The 21,496-nt window shown below is 41.5% G+C and overlaps 1 protein-coding gene across 8 annotated transcripts in view; it reads left to right on the top strand.

The window, feature by feature from the left end:
- The window catches only part of LOC119654235, a 277,681-nt gene extending 260,576 nt beyond the window's left edge, over positions 1 to 17,105 (top strand). For 7 of the 8 annotated variants that reach the window (XM_038059464.1, XM_038059463.1, XM_038059465.1 and 4 more), the window contains 4 exons: positions 3,543 to 3,719; positions 3,803 to 4,973; positions 15,483 to 15,757; positions 15,872 to 17,105. In XM_038059464.1, coding sequence (XP_037915392.1) covers positions 3,543 to 3,719; positions 3,803 to 4,973; positions 15,483 to 15,757; positions 15,872 to 16,438 — 2,190 coding nt within the window. In that variant the 3' untranslated portion in view covers positions 16,439 to 17,105. The remainder of the gene's footprint in view (positions 1 to 3,542; positions 3,720 to 3,802; positions 4,974 to 15,482; positions 15,758 to 15,871) is intronic. The other variant, XM_038059466.1, reaches the window with a different exon arrangement.
- The last annotated feature ends 4,391 nt before the right edge of the window (positions 17,106 to 21,496 follow it).

The following is a 21,496-nucleotide window of genomic DNA, read 5'->3' as shown; positions in this document are numbered from 1 at the left end:
AAGCAGAATTATCGAGTACTGTCTGATGATGTTGTGCCGCTACGCCAATCACGCCCCTGCCTCCGATGTCACGAACCAGGTTCATCTGCTCTGCGACAAAATTTGGACAATGCATTCGGAGTTCGGACATAGTATCATAGTCCGCCGCTGGACGTTTTCAAAATCGGTCTTCGTCCACGGCAATATTCCGAATCCATATGCCAGTGAAGGGATAGCGAATGTGTTCAGCGCGCCTATTTTATTCTTCCCCGAGAGATACGATTTCAGTACCAGCTTTACACGTCGCAGGAAATCAGAGAGCAGAGCATCCTTTAGATCACCAACTCGAGCATGGGTTGCTTGCAGAATTCCTAGGTACTTGTAGAAGTCTGTCTATGTCCGGCATGCGGCTCGTGATGACCTTTGCGGATGGCTTGGATTCGACACTTGTCTAATCCAAATTCCATCCGAATATCACGGCTAAACAAGGGGGTTCAGTGCCATGCAATCCTCCTATAAGATGAGGTATTGGCACCCGCAGATGAACGCACTGATAAGATGGCATGCCACCCTTCCATAACTGCTGCCAACAAGTTTATTAGTTTGGAAATAATGCAAAACAAACGTACGGCATCGATTAGCCAGGTATCCGGTATACTGTCGAAACCCTTGGCATAATCGATATAGCAACCAAAGAGATTTCTTTGGCTTCTAGTTACTTGTCCTACAACTACTGAATCGATAATGAATTGTTCTTTCAACTCCTTGACCCTCGGACAAAATTTTGCTGGTCTCGAGGTGCGCATTGGCCCTTCCACTAATAATGGACGTTAGGAATTTGTAGAGGGTTGGTAAGCAAGTAAATGGTCTTGTATCCGCGGGGTCTTGCACCATGTCTTTTTTGGGACATAGTAGGTAATTCCCCCAGTGAGGAAGGATGGAAATTCCTCCAGCCGACTAATAACGTGATTTATGCTATGTGCCAACCGACTATATATATTGGAAAATTTCTTATATCAGAATTTCTGCACTCGATCCACACTGGGGCCCTCCAGTTCTTCGAGCTGTTTATGGCTCGTCGAACTTCCTCTTCGATAATATCCGCAAAATTCATGCCAGACATATTGGCATGGCGGGTGCCTTCAGCGGTGATCCACTCAGCGCGCTCTGCATGCTGGGCAGGCCACCCCCAAAGCCCACCCCAATATTCTCTCGCTTCCGTTACTGAAAACTGTAATGTCTGTTGGGATTCGTTGGGAGATCTGAAAAAGCTGCACTGGTTCCTCGCATACATTGGATTCTGAGCATGTATGAAATGCCATCGTAACCGACTACATACAACATAAAGTTTCTACTTTAGTGTGTTCAGAATTTCAATTACGGGTGTCTCACTGAAGCTAGCATAGTTCCTATAAACCCTCTGCACTTTATTCTTCACCCGTCTGCTGGCATTGCCAGTGCTGATTTGTATCAGCCTAGCAATGTCCTGTCTTAGTAAGTCCCGCCGACGTCCCAAACGAATTTTCCATGGTTGATCTCTTCGGTCACATAAACCAGTATTCTGACAGACGTAACTGAACCACAATACAAAAGTGATTGTAGTTTCAGCAGCGACATATCAGCACACAGTCGAGATACAATTGCATCATTGATTTGAGATAGAATTCTCGAAGTTGCTGGAGATGAATAGAGCCTGGGAATACCCGGTATATAAAAGGGATCCTTTTCCTAGAATTTTATATACACTCTTTGGAATTCAACCCGCACCTCAGCGGAGACTTTAGCTGGACGGTGAAGAAAAGTGCTTCGGCGAGTACTGAAACTGTTGCCCGCACTGCGGCATGGTGTTGTTGTTGCCACCGCCTTTGCCCCATCGACTCTTGGTCACCAGTTTCAGCGATCACCTCAAGTCAAGTATGCTCTCTGATGATGACCGAGATTGTATCGCCGCATAATCACGTGCGCGAATTGCGGGAAACACTCGACGAATCTCTGGTACAACAAAGGACGGTAAGATATTATACCTGCCCCCACCTTTATTTCATATGTTGATGCTGAAGAGGTTCATTTTTTCGGTCCACTTCATCCCCTGCCTACACGAACCTGTTGGAGTGGTCGCCACAGATTGTGGCGAAACACCATTGTCATCCTGGGCGCTTGAACGTCGAACCGCCCCACGATTAGTCATCAAGTTCAACAACTCCCGCCGGTTATCCATACCGGTCCTTAAATTTCTCCTTCTTCTCATTTTTGGGTTTGCATTTTATACCTAACTGCCAGGTGTAAAGATAGCTTCCTCAGTGAGTAATCTGCAACACTACAGAGTTCCTATACTTTAGTCACCTACCCACTAAGACGTGGCGTACAGCCATTGAGACTGAAGCTATTCATCACTCCTCTTATCACAACCAGGCTTGGGATCGGCTACGGCGGAGTTATTATTCCGAGTTGTCACACTCTCGGCAAATGCCGGATTTTACTTAACACTAGCACTAAGTGTCAAGCATTTAGGCTCAGACAATCGTAACTACCTATAAAAAGATAAAGGGGCGCCGGCGGCGGTAGCCGATGGTAGGTTAGTGGGAGAATCCGTCGAGAACTCCCTGCAACATCGTGTACAGTGTACAGTGTACTTCTGCATGGTTTGAACCAGACTGGGTAAGGATCCCAGGACATCAAGCGGGTCATTTTCTTTCGAGAAACTCAGCAATAATGTCAGCCTGTTGTATCTAACATGCAAGTTTTTGCTTTTTAATTCAAAATTAAGCGTCTTACTATAATGAAAGCATTACAGGAGATGAATGTGATTCCTCACAAATAGCTTTCCGGAATGCAGTTATTATTATTATTATTTTAGATACGAAAGACGTACTTTCACCCCTGAGCTTCATCGCCCTCGTTTCTTGGCTATAGAGTTAATGAGGTAAAGCAGTTATAGAAAATGGTCCGTCGATTGTAAAGCTGCTTTAAACCGGAGTCAAAAAGGTAAAGCTCAACTAATTCCATCGCCTTGTTGTACTTGGTAGACAAGAACTCATCACCAGCAATCCTTCTATCATACTGTGACGTGGAATCCACGAAACGCTTCCTATGTGAACGACTTGCCTATTGTTGCAGGTCGCATCAGATATCAAATTTTTCATGCTGGTATTCTCCAGTTGCGGATGGTAGCACTTCACCATCTAATGGAAATCCTGCGTCATGTACAATGGACGCCTACGACCCGATCTGAACACACAGGATAACATACACACAATCCTCTTATCTCCTCCCCACAAGCGTCTAAATGTTTTTGGACATTCACATTGCATTGCTTCTTCGCGTCTCGCTCTGCAATTGGGCTGGAAATTTTCACCCCCGTGGAGGTTAATATTTGACTTTCCTTCAACATCAGAATATGCCAGCTGATGCCAGGGGTATATACAAAATCTCTTTGTTTCGCTTTGAAGATTATGAACGTTTTGATTAGAACAATATTTCTTAGCTACGTATATATATACAATATATGTATGTAGTTTAGCAATTATGCCTAACTAGCAAGTTTCCATTTTTTCATTGCTTAGGATCGAGAGGAGCGTGGTATAAGGGCTTCGCACACGGTGGTATCTCCTCAAGAATCAATACATGAAGAGCCGGAGCCAGAAAAAATTGGAGCTGGTTTACCATTGTTGCAGCGATTGTTGTTATTGAAAGCAAAAGAGGAGAAGGCAGCCGCAGCAGCGGCCAGTGCGCAACATAAGGTAATTATATAACTTCAAACATGTAAGGAATGAGGAAAGTGACTTGCAATGAATATTTACACGACGAACTCATTTTTTTATAGCAACAACCAGCTCAGCAACACACAAAGGATACACATTCGTCGGTAACCACTACTAAATCAGCCATCAAGGAATCTGCTACGAGTTTAAATCCGTCCACAAACCTATTGAAGGTTTCATTTAATGACAAAACAAAAGATAATGACTCCCAAAAGCAATCTGTAGAAAACGGTAGCAAGGAACAAAGTGATGAACGGATTGGAGGACACAAGATTGCTTCCGCTCTCACCAATATATTGAATAAGCCTCCAAATAACGTCAAGCTGAAAAACCAGCCTGAGCGACAAAGTAGTGAATCGTTGAAGCCGTGGTCCAAGTTGAAATTAGCAACAATAGTATCATCAAATAGCTGTCTTAGTCGGTCAAATTCAGAAATTAGACGTTCAGGCTCACAACAAGTAGACGTTAGTGAAAAACCGACATCATCCCATACTTCCACCGTCACAACCCCCAATGAACCAATAAATTCTAATATGCAGCCAATTTCGAAGTACTACGACTCCATAAATGACTTATCTCCGGAGTATGGTGGATTACCATTTGTGAAAAAGCTGAAAATTCTCAACGAACGACAGAAACTGGCGGCCCTTGAGTCAGTGATACAAACTAGAAGTTTAAGTCTAGACTACGCCAATACTAACAAACTGATGGAGTTTGGTGAACCCCTCTTTCGGTGCCACAGCGACGCATCGGGAATATCTTCAGAGAAAGTGATAGGCAAATTCGAATCAGCCGTCGCGGCAGTACCCAATCTGAAATCCCCAAAATCACCGCTTAGTCCAGAAGCAAACGAAACGGTAGAGCGTAGGCAATTGAAGAGCATCCTGAAAAAGCTGACTAAAGACAAGACTAACGCTGCCGACAATGGGGAAAATCCACAGAAAAATGATGGAATATTGACGGCACCAACGATTGAAGGGTACGTGGCAAGACACAGCAAATTAATGAAGAGCGTAACCTTCAATTCAACTCTTTCCAGTCCGCCGCCAGTAAATAACAACGCACAAGAAAGTAGTGACAATGTCACACATAGTGTATTCACGCCGCTTATTGAAGAGGCAGACGCCTCAAATGACAATGTTTCCTTGCAGTTATATAGCAGTGTACTGCAGGAGCAAACGGAAAGTTGCTCCAAATATGAACCATTTCCCTTTGCAGAGCCGCGACACAAAGGTAAATCTAATTTAGACGATAGGGTGGTAATAGGGCTTTTAGTTTGGTGGAGAACCAATCATATGCTCCATTAGAAAGTAAATATGGAAAGGATATTATATTTACGCACCGGTAAATGGTCCTAACTATTTAGCTTCATAATATTTTGCAGTTGCCGTTATTGAGCTTAATGTTAATTGCTTTAATCAGTTGAAGAGCGTTTCGTTTTGAAGTTGCTTGAGTTTTCATTCACGGGTTCAAATATTTGCTGAATGAGAACCTTTTTAACGTTTAGCTTTATATACAATAATATGATGAGGAAGAATATGTAGGTATGTGGTTTTTCATGATCCCAAACAAATTCCTTAGTTACGTTGACCTTTAGGGTGTTGTGCCTTTGGAAAACTTTACTTCCTAATTATCGGCCACTACTTTGGAGTTCTTTTAAAGGATATAACTTGCTAAAACTGGGTTTGAAGCAAGGTCTTAGGAGTCAGTTCTTTCCAATAAATCTATTATTTGAGTATTTGTCGACACGAGACTGGCAAGTTCTGTGTAGCATTTGCAAACCATATTCAACTAGAGTATTGTAAACGAATACTAAGTAGCACTATATCTTATCACCTATTATTTCTATTTATGGGGTATCTAACAATTCCAAGGACACCAAGTATTTTTTATTTAACTATTAAGTGGAAAACTTTTCGTCTGCGGGTTTTCCATGAAATTTAAAAAAAAAAACGGTTACGCCTTTATGATTTAAAATATATTCCATTACTGGCCACTTCTCTACCATTGCACAACGCATACACACAACATACCTTATACTTGATTTTTTCATAAAACAGAAAGTATTCGTTAACCATTGATCGAAACAAACAATAATCAGAAGGGGCCGGGCACTCCCTATGATTTTCTGATGTTGGGGTTATCGTCAACCTCATTATGATGCAGAATCCCTTCTATGTTATCCTTTCAAGGGAATATTCACAAACGTTTAAGGCCATCATCAAAATTCTTCCACAAATAATGCCCTGATCATATGTGTTGGCGAGCTTACGTGCTTTTTATTTATATACATTTTATTTCGTTCAAATTCGATGTATCAAGGGCATGGAATCGATCGCTTCAATTATTTTTCCACAAGAATTTGATTAAAAAGGCTCAATCAAGCAGTTCCAAAGCGGTTGTTACCAAATACCGAATATTTTTCTCATGTAGCATTTATTACTATTTTCTATTTTCACATGTCAGGGCATCGACTCAAGTATGTTTTTGCGATGTTGCAAATAACCGAAAGATTGTCAATGGGATTTAAGTCAGAGAGTATTTCTGTCCATTCCAGTATCTCCAAGCGATTCAGCACGAACAAATACTTCACTGGTTTTGCTTGATAGAATAAAAAACCTTATTGAGAAATTCCGAAACTACCTGAATACAGCAATACATTTTATTTATCTCGTTCATCGCGATACTTTTAATAAGAAAAACAACACAAATATATATGGAATTTTCACTGCGCTTCCCACAGGGGGGTATCAGTGGCCGCTCCGAGGAACCCAATTATCGCTGTGGTGCGCCACAAAATCCTAAGACCGTTACTGCTGTCATGAGTGCAGAGAGGCAGAGTCTAGTCGGCTCGGATCTTCAGAGCCAGCCCGTAGCATTCACGAAGGAAAGCAGCTCTCCCACCCTGCAGCTAGAAATCGGGCTATGTTATAAGCGGGCCAAATTCTTCTTGACTTGGCACAGCTCGTAAACCTTCGCCATCTTAGACCCGCGGTTACTAGGTAGTGCGTGTAGACTCGGTCCCCGTGAGCCGCCAGCGGAACGCCGATTGTATTCACCGAAGGGCTGCCTGGCTGTGTGTGTGGCCAATCCGTCAACCCGCTCATTCCCCTCTATGTTCCTATGCCCGGGAACCCAGAGGAGGGTGACCATGAGCGTGCCGCCCAGACGGTTCAGCGCGTCTCCGCACTACCCCACCAGCCTGGAAGATATCATCGCTAAGTACAAGGCCTTGATGACCGCTTGGCTGTCGGTCAGAATGGCTGTGTTACGCTCGGGGGTCGAATCACGCTCCAGCCATCGACAGACTACCAATATCGCCGGTACTTCCGCCTGGAATACACTGGCGAAACTTGGGAGACCATACAACTTTGATACACTGTGTGTGTTTGAGAAAACCACCGCGCCGACTCGACAGGCCATCTTTGATCCGTCGGTAAAGAATACTGAGTCATAACCTTGCAACATGCCGCCGGTCTTCCACTTTGCCCTGGTTGAAAAGTCCACAGCAAAGTTTCTTGTGAAGTTCAGCGTGCGTGTGGCATAGTTCATAGGGAATGCCCAGATTTCCCGGGGTACTTCGTCTAAGATGCTGCTGTGGCCATAGGACTTCGTTGCCCAGCATCCGGACTCACGTAGTTTGATGGCACTGTACGCTGCAACGTATTTACTATGGAGGTCTAGGGGGAGGAGATGCAGGAGTACATTGAGACCATCTGGCAGGCAGGGCTGCAGAACCCCCAATAGCACCTGCACACGCGGTTCTTTGAATTCTATTGTATTTTTTTCTCAAAGCCTGCCACCATACAATAGAGCCGTACATTAGGATCGGACGTACTACAGCGGTGTACATCCAGTGAACCATCCTCGGCCGGAGACCCCATTTCTTTGCAAAGGTTCTCTTGCAGGCATAGAAGGCTATACAGGCTTTCTTAACCTTCTGTTCTATGCTCAATCTCCAATTTAGCTTTGGATCCAGGATTACACCCAGATACTTTACATTAGAGGAAAGAACCAATCTTTTTTCATTCAGCCGTGGTAGATGGAATTCAGGTATCCTTGCCTTGTGGTGGTGAATAGCATCAGTTGCGTTTTTGTTGACTTTATGCTGAGTCCCCATCTTGCGGCCCACATTCACACCTTTCGCTCCTTCCATGATGTCGGTCATAATGGACAGAAACATCCCTGATACTTATACCAAGTCGTCAGCATACGCCACCACCTGCACCCCGCTGCTGTCCAATGTACGTCCATTACTATTAACCAGAGCACCGGTGATATGGCGCAACCCCGGGCGTGCCTCTGTCCACAGCTCTGGTCAAGTGATTGCCTCCCAGATCCGACTAGATTATCCTGCTATTTAGCATGAATATAATCCAACAAGTGAGATACCCCTCCAATCCAATACCGGTCAAGGCTTCTTTGATGGTTTTCTCCCCACAGAAACTGCGTATAATCTTAACAGATATGCCTAGTTTCCTCAGCTACTAATTTAGCAGTTCGATTCTTAGTCCTAGCCCGTTTTTCTCTTCTTTGCAACTAATATTAAAACTACATAGGGCCGGCTTTGGAAAGGATCCCTTTTTTATAGGAACTTCTCCCCTTTAAACTTGGCACAAGGCTTCGATTCACAATTCCAACTTTCCCATCAAATTTCGTGTTAATAAGTGTAACCGTTTCTAAGAAAACTGTGTGTGACAGATTGACAGGTAGATAGACGCCAAGTCGATTTGAATATGGTTTTTTTACGAAATCTTAACGCATTAATGTCAAAGAGGGGAAAGGATGGAAGGTTTTAGGTTATTACTCATAATTTGGCAAGGTATAACAAATATGGCCAAAGGAGATGTGCTACCTTGTTGGTAGAGTTGCCGAATTGCTGAAATTGGCAGCATTTTTTAACCTTTCTAATCTTCCAGTTATAAGACAAGCCGTTGCAATGCCTTAGTATTCGGTGTTTAATGTTGCACACTTAGGCATGGCATGGTTGGAGCAGGTGCATCATGTATATAGGTACACCATAACGGATTATGGGTCGTATTGGTGTCCTGTAGAGGATTAGTTTGGTTTTGAGGATAACTATTTTCTTGCAAAATAAATAATGGATCCTATTAACTGCATAGGTGTCCTTCCGATAGCGAGCTCTAGAACTTGAAGAGTTCATGAAACTGAACACCCAAATATTTGATCCTTTGTTAACTGCTCACGGTTGTACTTCCGATTTGTAAGTTTAGCGTTCTTATGGATAGTTCTAGAACCTAAATACCTAGATTGTCTCCTGAAATTACACAATTGCGTTTTCGGCTCATTTATCTTAATACCCCAATAGCGGAAATACTTGCAGAGCAGTGCCAAACATTTAACTATCGCTTAGGCGCCTTGTTGGGGCGAAAAATTGAAGTGAAGGCAAGCGTATCATCGGCAAAATGAATAAACATCTGTGTCAATCCTGCAATGGATCCATCCGGTAGTCCTTATGAGACCGGCCAGAGGTCGAAAAATTCATTTCCAGCTTAACATAGAACAACCTATCTTCGAAGAAGTTGTTGTCGATAAGTTTGTATGTGAGTTCGTTTAGCTATGTGGAGTTAAATACCTCTAGATCTAAGCTACAGAGGTGGTGTTGCTTTATTGTTGATGTTTCTAAACAGAGTCCATGTTTATAACGAAACCCGAACTGATTATTGTGAATGATATTTTTGAGATTACAATACACACAACGATTTATTAAATAGATGGAACGTAGACGTTATTAAATTTGCTAAATAGAATTTAATCGATTTTATGTCTTCTAATTCCAAGGTTAATTCTTTATTGCGGATATTTGCTGCCCTTTGCCAGATAATTATACTCAAGCAATTGTTCTAGGAAAGCAATGCCTTGTATTCTGCATTAACTTTATTTCCATATTTCTAAAAATTCTGTTTGAGGTTCCTGCTGGTGGAGAGTTATATTCAGTATTTCTGCGTGTAACAGCGTTGATGGTATAGATAGCCAAAGTTATGTATAGCTTCATCCATTTCTTTTTTTGTGCGAGCCAAGCATCTGATAGAGGTTAAGACTTGCTTTAAGAACTGAAAGTAATAATGTTTTTTAAGATTTCACTTGAAAACTTTGTTTGGTTTCGTCACACAGCGGGAAGCAATCAAAAATAGACTAACTAGTCGGTGTATCTGGCATAATCATCTTGGTGAGGAAAAAGGGTTGTGAGTGCATCTAAGCATGATTATTGACTTCCTTGTTCTCTCAGGAAGTGTGGCTCGAGTTGAAATTGCCACCGAGGAGGAGGTATTTTGGCTTTAACTGGAGAGTTCCCAAGACTCACTTTTAAAATTACATTTGATATAGACGGAGAATACCAAGATCCGTCTATCATCGGTAGTTTTAATTTTTGCCGCTGCAGCGGATAAAGTTTACGGTTCTCGTTGGCGACCTCTTCAGTCAGTCTTTTCTGACTAGAAGGACAGCGCCAGAATTCTTGTCATTCCGGATAATATTATATGCGGTAAAGTTTACCTATGCCTCCCTTTTCAGTTGATTCTCCGAAATGCAGTAAAGTTGTTAAGTATTGGCACAATACTAACTGTTACTCTTAAATGTGCCTGTGGTGCGGAAATAAATAAATTTCGAATGTCGCGAATACCAGCGGACAGATGACGTCACCGGCGCTCTCCACTCAGTTCAGACCTCGCTACAAGAGTGAAGAACAGAGTAGATGACGAGAAACGTCAGATAAAAAAATAATAATAATAAGAAAAAAGACAGTTCGCAGTCATTGTGAGAAGAACGAGTTTCGTGCAGAAAGAAAACAGTTACAGACGGAAATCAGTATAATTTCTAATATCTCGGAGTTATAATAAGAGTACTTTCTTGAAATTGTGTATTGAACTTTGTAAAATACGAAAAACATGTCAGAAACCTATTTCGAAGAATAGAAGCTCTTAAATTTGTCAAAAGGAAAAGAATACAAGCTCCTAAATGCCAATACTTATCATAAATTAAGGATATGTATAATTGCAGCAATTGTCGCTGCTGGTTACTGGGCGCAAAAGCTAGAGCTTCAACCAATTCTCATATTCTCCCGGTTGAACCGTTGCTTTGGGAAGAGATATCGTAGCGGCTTATGCGTAGGGCACGCCCAGGCTGGTGGAGCTCTGTTACAGCCGAGCTACCATGATTGATGATTCTTCAGTTTCCTTCCGGGTTTTGGTAACTTCCGGTCTGGTTACTATTTCTATATAAGCTGAACGCACACGTTAGCTCGTAAGGTAACCAATTTGGTTGCAGTTTAGTAATGCGAAACTTTTGTCGTGGGTTTTGAGCATTCCCCACATGGATGACTATTTGTGCACACAACGCTTCTGCGCAGTATAGTGCAATTTTGGGCAATACGCCCGAAATTTTGATAGCTGTAACACTGCATTTACTCCAATGGTTTCACCTTCTAGAGAGTAATCTTTTGGTGAAGGATATACTTCACCTTGAAAACATCACTCAGCTTCTAGAATGGCTTAAAGTTGGCTATAAAAAGCCCAAGATTTTCAACCGAGCGAATTTTCTTTCCTAAAAGGAAAGAAAATTAGGAAAATTGATTAAGGCAGAATGCCTAAAAGCTTGTTGACGTGTCGCCATATCCGGCGAGAGTCTGGCAGCAATAAGACCCTCTGCTCCTAAAAGCTGTCGCTTAATAGAGGCGAATAGAACTTCCCCCCTGAGATAAGCGCAAGTGCGGGTTGGTAGCACTAATAAATTAATGAACTTTGCAGGGTTCTAGCTCTGATGCCAAGTGACCTGGCTTCAATAATCAATCCCAATAATATTGCAATATGTATTGTATGTACGCATATATATACTGAAATTAAAAGTACAAAAATGAATATGTTTTCCTGATGATTTGATCCGTTGATTTTAATTGTAATTGTGAATTATAAAAAATATTCTAGCTTATCTTTGCTTACTTACTTATATCAAACTTAACTAACTTCCATGGAATGCTATTACATTTTGTATTTTACTTTAATTTTGCGTATGTTTCATTGTTTTATAATTCGGTCCTAACATCTTTTTAAGCAACTTATCAATTACAAAAACTGCACTGGCAGAAGATTCAAAATTACTTACTTAATTCTAACTTAGTCAAATGCGTAAATATTGTGTTTAATCCTAACATATTCCAGTCTTATCTTAGCCCTTTCGCTAACTTTACCTCGCTTCTATGTTCCCCCATCAGAGAAGGAGTATCGGAAATAGAAAAGACAGAGTATTTCAGGTCAGCATTCACCATTTGACAAGCCCTAAGATTATTTTAGCCTGCTTCGGGGAGGCTTCGTAACATACAAGTATAATTGGCCATATAAGAGATTTCAGAAATCAGTTTGGTTTTTTGGAGCAAGATCTTTTTTTTTTATGAAGAAGGTAGTTTCTTTTGGGGGGAGAAGGGTAGGTGAATGCGTTTACGCATAGAGTGTTGGACTCCCGCAACAGCACGCCACCGGACTACTAACTAAACACCTCCCTGTCATCAGAGAACTAGCCTGGAACCGTTTGACACATTACTTCGGGCTAGCCCTCCCGCTCTCCTGGCTTTGGGCGCCTTCAAGTCGGAACTCCCTGACTTGAAGGGAACGGGAGGGGAGGGGAGGAAGGGAGTTGTTATTAGTTCAGGGAACCCCTTACCGTCCGATCCCTTCGCCGATCGAGTCCAATCTTCTTCGTAATAAGAAGAGCCTGAACATAATGCGCAATACGATTCCAACTGCCAGCGCTCTTCAGCATCTCTCTGACAATGTTGTCTGGAGAGAGCTCCCCTGTGTCTGCATAAAGCTGCTGGCGAAAGCCGTCCCACCCCTCGTAAGAGAAAAAGGTGTGTTCAGCGTCGTCCGCCACTCCATTGCAGAACCAGAACACACAATCAGGAGATCGCGCCTTCCAAATCTTGTGCAGGTAAGACTGAAAAACGTCCATGCCCATTTAGAAGTTGGGTAAGGACGTATTCAATCAATCTCACCGTGCTTTCTGTTCAACCATGGGTCTAATTTGTCTATGAGCCGCGCAGTCCACCTGCCCCTTGGCTCATTTTGCCAAGAAAATTGCCACTCGCTAAGGGTGCGTTGACGTTCTTCACGGGCAACCACCTCTCGTAAGTTTTCGCCCTTACGGCGGTAGATAGCTTTGCGCTGCTTGGCAAATAGGGGAACGGGGATCACTCCCGCGATTACCATCACAGCCGGTTCGGAGACGGTGCGATAAGCAGACGCCACTCACAAAGCTCCCCGCCTTGCACTTGAGCGAGGCATTTACGATGCACCTCCTTTTCAACTGCGTTGCTCCCATGAGGAGGCGTCTCCTATTTGATATAGGGCCCCCGACATTCGCCATTAGTCGACTCAAGGCTGCGACTCCAGCTGCAGTCCTGTCCGCTGATGAAGAAGATAGTAGATGCTACTCAGAGAGCTAAGGGTGAGAATCGGCTTTAAAAGAAATCCATTTATTTAACTCCCTATTAAGTATTTGATCGATTTTTATCTCCACACTTACATCATGTTCTTAAATTTGAAATTCAGTACTAGGCCGAATGTCCAAGATCTCACTAAAAGTGTTTGATAGGAAGTAAATAGGCCTAAAGTTTTCGGTTTCTTGAGAAATAATTTTTTCCTAATGGCAACTATTTTGGCGAGTTTCCAGGTGGAGAAAGAGTAGATATTATTTATGCAGTTATTAAAATTTGCAAGAAGATGTTTAATTGAGAGCTTGGGAGGGTATTGCTATATGGAGCTTGATTTCTAAGGGGTAATCATGGGGCTTAGATCGCAATGTGAACCCTTCTCTCATGCCAATTTCTCTTTCTTGCAATTCTGCTTGTTTTTTGTTTTCTGCCGTTTTGAGCTCAATAGATCCTTTATTTTTTATAGAATTCCTATCAAATTGTGCTATTTTCTATATGCACGAATTTCATCGTCCTTATTTGTCCACCAAACAAAACGAGGACAAAACTTCGTCTCAATAGACTCTTCTTTACTCCTTTAAAAAATCTACGACATCAACAAACAATTTTCTCCTCCCAATACCTTCCTTCCTTACAGTACAGTCATTTACCCTGTTTTACATTACGTAGCGCAGCCGAAAGAACAGATTGGCAATCGATAACCAACAGTCGCCTCTGCCATTTGTACTCGGAAATATTACGTAGTAGAGATCGGTAGCTGGTGCATGTAATATCACAAAAGTGATATCAGTGTAAAGCGTAATATAACATCACCATCTCCGAGCGTGATCCAAACATCACATTACCAACATCACCATTGCGAAAGTAATAGTGATATTACATCTGGGATAAGTAATGTTTTGCAATGTGATATTATATTCCAAACATCACCTAACATAATTGCTCTTCATAGTACAAGGCTTCGCATGTTGATTGATCAATCAACTCGACTACGCTGATTTGAATTACCGAGTCATCTATCTAGGAAGCATTGCTTCCGACGAAGACGACATTAAATTTGATGTTGCTCTTTGCATCAACGGTGCTAAAACCGTCTTCACTGTTTTTTTAAGATGATATATGACAGTAGCACATAGAAAATGACCGCCACTGTTAGTCAAAAGCGCCAAGCCTTCACCAACACTTGTCTGCATCGTGTCACTGGTCTGAGCAAATACCAAATAATGAGCTTCGTTGGTGGTGATACTCATGCACGTTTCTATTAGAAAGTGGTAATGAATAACTGCGTTAATGGAAGTAAGTTCTGCATTGCCACCAAATAGTCGAGAGTGTGTACTAAACCTAAATGATGAGATATTCAAAAATGGACAGTTGTTGACTGTTGTCAATGGCAATAGTCGTGTTATCCAATGATTTGAAACCTCAAACTAGGATTGACTGTTAAGGTGCACTGGCTCTATTCTCGTGATTGACGAAAAATGCTGTTAAATTCAGTACTGATGTCGGTCAAAACATCTTCCTGCACACGCCATTTACTCCCCACCGTTGATATTCCGCCTGCTAGATATGTAAACCTGTTTTTACGATTTTTTTTTATAGAAAGGTGTTTCCTTTTGTTGTTAACAGGCCAAGTAGAAGTTGGCAACCTACGTAAGGTTAAGCTCTGATTTTGAATTCAATTGGTTATATCGGGTAGGCTGAAATGTCATATCCTTTGCCTAGGGCGTCTCTGTACCTCGTCGATATATTTTTCTCAAGTTGTGCTGTTAACTGTGCAGCATTTTGCTTACTGCAAAATATTTCAAATTGAAGCCTTCCTTTTTCTTTTGCTCTTTTTTATGATAAAATTTGCCAAACTCAGGTAATTCTACATTCTGCATGTCATTAAACATTTCCGTTTTTGAGTGAAAGTTGATTATCAAATCAGCAATAGAATAGAAATTTTGTATTGAAAGTTTTGCTGTTCGTTGATGAAAATTTTAAAGTAGTTTGGTTTCAGTTCCAAGTTGGTGAATTGAAAGTATCTAACGCAAAGATTAAGTTTTTGACGTTATTTCGATGTTAGATTTTAGCCATGTATTAACCTGAAACTGTTACATTTCGTTCTACCGTTTCAAACTTTGTACCTTTCACATTACATCTAAATTTAATCCTACGTAGGGAGGCGAAACATCTTTAACGTAATAGTTTCGACTCGTGATTCTTTACTTCTTAGCGTATTTCGTTGATGTTCCTTTCCGCTATCCATTGTGCAAGTTGCAAACATATTCTTAGCATAGCCTAATCGTTCGTTCCAGGATTTAACGAACAGGAGTGTTTCAGAGATATTATGACCGGCGTAAGGAGTGTGATGCAGTCCTACATGGCTGACTTACAAAACAAACTGCAGGATCGCTTTCTGATCTTAGAATCAGAAGTAAAGAGGCGGGGAGAAACCATTGAACAATTACAAAGCGTAATAGATGAGCTCAAGTCTAATTCAAGGAGCAAAAAGCGACTGACTTCAACGAGCAAACGAAGGGATGGTAAATCTGCAGCTACCTCTGAGACTTCCCGGGAATTGTTTTTCATGGTGAGTACAAACTTCCCAAAATTTGAAACTTGTAAAAGTAGAGCTAAGAAATCTGCAATGGAAGTTGGGAAAGATTTGACTTACATGCTTGTGTGTTGGTTATCTTTCTTGCAGCGAGGAGATTCGGGTGATACAGTGTACTCAGCCTCTCCAAAATCCACCGACAAACGCTCAATGAAAATTAGAAGTAGAAAGCGCGTGGCAGAACGTCATGAGTCCTTCAATGACTCCCACGAAGACAGCAGTGATCAAGAAAATGAAAGGAAACCCAATCTTCTTGGTGGCTACCAGAAATTAAATTTCGGCGAGATTTCAGATAGTGTCGTCGTGGACATCGACAATACCCTCAGTTCGAGTACGAGTTCAAGTCGGTCTTGCATTGATGAGGCATCTGAGGAAGACCATGGGGACAATCAACTCCACTGCGACGATTGGGAGATACGGATGCTGGCAGCTGAATTGGATCGCCGGGAGAGCACCAGGGACCCTGCAGGTTGTTTCTCGGATTCAGAAGACCACGACACATTGTTGCGTCGGAGGAGGAAACACAGCGTGCTGGAAAGGCGAGAGACCATTGACGACTTTACAAGCAGACCCAGAGCAGCTAGTCTCGACCAGTTCAATCTCAAGTACAGTAAAAGTGTGTGCAGGACTATGAGTTTCGATAGGGATAGGCTTTGAAACTTAGCACATTTGAAGAACAACTTTGTTATTTTAGTTCTAGAAATTCAGCAATTTGATGAGACTATTTTACTAAATCGTTTGTAGGTACACTCTCATGTGTTTCTTCTCATTGCTGAAGCATTGACAGTCTTATGAAACCAATACCAATAAAAAACATAGGCCAACTTATATATACTTGTCCATTAGGCGAAGCCCCCTTCACCGAACGACCCACTATTGAAAGAGTATTTAAATCATACAATAAGATCTACTGTGATAAAAACTTATGTGCAACTAATGTTAAACGATTCAGTACATAACTAAGTGAAATCCTTTTTAATTACATCGTCAACTTGTTTACTATTTTAAGATTAATGAAATTGGAGAATTATCGACATATCATCATCTGGAAAGAATCCGTCAATTAAGAAAATCACACACGCGATTGAAAACATAGAACCTCACTCATTCGAAATTGACAATAGGAAGTTTTGTGCTAACATAAAACCCACTCGACATCTTAAACGTTTTGATTTAATTGAGAACTTTTGAGTTTGAGTAGGAGTGCCAAAGTATAGAATGTTAACAGTAACAAATTCTTTATTTACCAGTTATGAGAAGATGAAGGAATTGTAACGAAACTGATGCACAATATATTTAAAGAAAAAAAAACATTATTTTACAATTTGCTGGTTTTCTTATTCATGTCTACCCGTCTGTCGGCCAATGTCCGGAAAATAAGTGCCATCAATTAGGGGATGTTACTTTTGTCATTTCCTGGGTAGGAATAGGGTTCTACCGTTTTTTGCGATAACGGGAATATTAATTTCAATAAGTCTCTTCCAAAGTTGAATTATTTAGCATCAATATTTCCTTTTATCTTTTATACTACAGTAGCATATGGGAAATGGCTACCTTTATCACTTGAAAGGTTGTGTGGTCCGTAATTTTATGATATATGTAAATATTTCTAACTGATCGTACGCATCACTTTCCTTTTCCCTGGTACTTTGTATCCATTATCCTATTCCCATTCTTTTGAAATTCCTTCCTGAGTCCACCTGAATGAATATTAATATATTACGGACTCTAAAGGATCATATCACTTTTTCGAAATTTTTAATCGAAAACCATTAATCTTCTAATTGTTCCCAAACCTAAACCCTATTTAATCCACCTGCCATCATTGTCGGTTCACCGCAATATTCTTCAGCTTTCTCCACGACTGTTCGAGGAGCGTGCCACGGGTAACTGACCCATATAATGCCCAACTATGGAGGCACTGCAGTGTGGAGTCGATTAGCGGAGATTCGTTCAAGCTCCATACGAAAGTAGCGCAACTCACCAGGAATCGAAACTCACCCGCCTGAGTGGCTCGTCTACCTGTTGCTAGCAGATTGACAGCCACGAGATCGACGGAGCAACCGGGCAGAAAATAGTTTGCTGTGGGAAGTAAAGAAATAAGAACGGCGAATTTCATCCTTTTCAATTTTAATGTTTTGTGAATTAAGCTAATTAAGAAGTGAAATAAAATACAAAGGAAAAAATGATTTGTAATTCAATATAAACAAAATTTCAACTAAACAACTCTTTCGTCAATTATTATCTTAGGCACGAGACGTTATTCTTTCAGAATAATGATCTGTAAATTTTTGAACACGCTACAAAAGATAAATTTAATGAAGTATGTCTTGTTAGATATGAATCAACATTTGCAGATAGGTCCTCCAACAAAAATATTTCCACACATTTTCCAAACAGCATAATAAATCTATTTCAATTTTTTTCTCTATGGTTCTGAGTGTTGGCCGACCATAAAAGACAATGAACGGCGTCTCGCGGTAATGGAGACGAAGATGCTACGTTGGACTAGTGGCGTCACACGTTTAGATCACATCCGAAATGAGGATATCCGCGATCGTTATGGGGTTGCACCGATCGTGGAAAAGTTGCGAGAGAGGCGTCTTCGATGGTATGGTCACGCAATTCGTGCTAACGAGAATTAACTTGCCAAGATTGGTCTGAACATCAAAGTCGATGGTAAACGACCAAAAGGCAGACCGAAACAACGATGGCCTGATACGCTGGATGGGGATTTGAAAGCCTCCAGATTGCACCCAGATCAGGCATTCGATAGAACCAAATGGCGAAACTGATCACGACGAGCCGACCCCGCTTGTGAACGGGCTGTGTGAAGGCTGAAAAAAAAGAAAAAAATTAAAATGGACCTGTTTGTCGATAGGTTAGAAAGTTTCTTTGAGCAGAATCGTCAGCATATTCATATCTACATATTTTGAATCATATCTAAGAAGAATATTCGGTCAAATTTATCTTTTATAGCGTCTTAAAAAATCTACTGGTTATTCTTCTGAAAGGCTATAACCGTGGCCTTAGGCTGAAATACTACTAAATTGGTCGCTTTGGTCACATCCTACGTACTGCTCATATACAGGGTGTTTCAAAACAACCGGACAAACAATATGATCAATGTAATTCTAAGCCAAAAATATAAAGTATTTTTTTTTCAATTTCTTAACACTAGAAGCCGCAGACATTTTAAGATTTTTTTTTTAAAAAAAATCGTCTTTAAAATACTAAAATCGTAATAACTCAAAAACTAAAGCTGGTGTATCTAAATAAACGCTGGGTCATAGCTAAGACTTCACTCTAAAATATGAATGTCAACTTGTGTAAATAGGGTGACCCGGTTGAGAGTAATCAATTTCCAAACGCAAAAAATAAGTTTTTCTCTCCCGAAATTTTGCTGTTTAACCCAATTTTCCTCGAATTCTAACATACAGAATGTACTCATTTTCATGGAGATGAAGAAATTTGTTCTTAACGGACAAAAAAGAACACAGCCGATATATAGACGGAAATCGTATTCTGAAAGTTTTAATTGGAAAAAATATAACAAATGCTCAAGGTGAGCACCCCACCATCAGTAGAAATTTTAAGACTCTTTTGCGGAAACTACATATGTGTCTGCTATAGCTACTGAGTACTCAGGCCGTGTAGCTCCATTGTACTTGACACCCCAATCTAACGGAATATCCCAGATTGGTTAACATATCGAAGGATTTCCATTAATAGATGTGATACTACCCGTCGCAACCGGAGAACATGGGCACCGAAAATCTAATGCCTGTTGGCGGGGTATTCACGTAGGAAATGCTCCGTGGATTTCGCTTTCTCGTTACAGGAGGGACATGTCTCATCTTGAATAATTCCTATCTTGAAGATATGTCCAGCTAGTGAATTATGGGCTGTCAGATGCCTACAATACTCCTGCAAGTCTTCCTGCTTTTCGACAGGTTATCCTTTGCGGTACGCATGTTCGATCCTGGCAGGGAAAGTTTGGTGTGTCCAGCAGTATTTAGGCTCTGCCATTGTCATTGTGGGAAGCTTGTTCCCAGTTATTGAAGACAGCCTTAGCTAATGCTACTGATAATTCAACTGCTGGTTCCGGTCTTGGCATGCGGGAGATTGAACCCTCTTTCACTAAAGCATCCGAGATTTCATTTCCCATGTTATCAACTGTTATCACGTTGTATATTTCTAGACGCCGTTTCAAGATCCCGATCAACAGCGAGCGCACTCACGTCATCAGCATAATCTTGAGCGTGTATTGGAAAATTTTGCAGTTCGCATAGTAGTCAGTCGATCAGCATACTCCACAGAAGTGGCGACAGTACACCTCCTTGGTGGCAGCCTTTCGTTGCATCTGCTGATAGGTAGTGATCGGCACTCACTTCAGCATACAGCAAGCCCTGCATTAGCATAGAACCGCTTAATTAAAGCATCATCAACACCATACGCCCTGAAGGCAACACAAAGCTTTTCAAAAGGCGCCATCCATGCCAGGCGCTTTGAAAAGTTCAAAGGACAATATGGCAGCTCATATCTTTTCATATGTAACAAAGACATTCGCAGTGTTCCAGTTCCCCTTGTAGCAGTTGCGTGTTGAAGGGGTTGCAAGAACCGTCAACTATCCCCCTACCACTTCTCTCGCCAGTTCTCCCGGATGGTGTACTTCCAGGAGTGCCTGTACTGATTCCAGTCTGGAGCTCGCGAAAGTACCATTGGGTTTCCTAATAGAGTCCAACTTGGCGGGCTCATCTCTTTTAAAGACTCTGCACAGCCTTGAAGCCTCTCTTTTGCCTTCCAGTTCCTCACAGTACGCTCTAAAGCGTTCCAAACACCTAACGAGCCTCTTATATTCACACTGTAATTTCCTTAAGTTTAACCAGTCTTCGTTCTTATTGCTTTTGCAGGTCTGGTTCAGAAGTGATCTAGTTCATTTCCTGAGTTGGTGCAGTTCCCGGTTTCACCAAGCAACCGTTTTATCGATTTAGCCTCGGGGAAATAGGACAAACCTCTTCATAGCGCTCTAACGGTGTGCAATTTAGAGCTTCCAATTCATCTTCCAGTGCCAAAGGAGTCCTTAGTCACCTAGGGAGCTGTGCTTTATTGCCAAGAGGTTCATTGAACTTTGTCCAATCCGCTATCCTAGGATTCCGTCTTTGTATTGTAGACAGTTCGCCTGCAATAATCAGATTGAATTCTAGGTATCGGTGATCTGACAGTGAGACTTTGTCTAGCACCCGTCAGTGTATAATCAACTATAACACTTTTGAAGTACAGATTGTTAGGTCAATTACTTCACTTCTTCTCGTTCTCACGAACGGAGGGGTACACCCTACATTCGCAGTCATGAGACCAGCTGAAGTGATAAAACCAAATAGCTTCTCTCCTCTTGGATTGCATTTGCTACTGCCCCAACAAATATGTTGAGCATTTCCATCGCAACCTATTAAGAGTTCGAGACCAGTTAATTCTGCATTCGCTGTCAGAACCCTTAGTTCTTGCGTCGGTGGATGATACAAAGAAACATAGGGTAAATAAGTGGAGGCAACTATGATGTTTTTCCTGTCACCATTAATCTGATATTGTACGATGACCGTAACTTAGTCCTGGGAACAGAACTGTCTCAGTATGGTTGCATCAAACCGTCTTGACATCAGGACACAAGCTCTCGGTTTTATGGATCTTTCATTGTAGAAGATCCCAGTCCCT

The sequence above is a fragment of the Hermetia illucens genome, chromosome 4 (assembly GCF_905115235.1).
Source record: "Hermetia illucens chromosome 4, iHerIll2.2.curated.20191125, whole genome shotgun sequence".
Lineage (NCBI taxonomy): Eukaryota > Metazoa > Arthropoda > Insecta > Diptera > Stratiomyidae > Hermetia > Hermetia illucens.
Note: the sequence above shows the minus strand (reverse complement) of the source record. Positions and strands in the feature narration are given on the sequence as shown.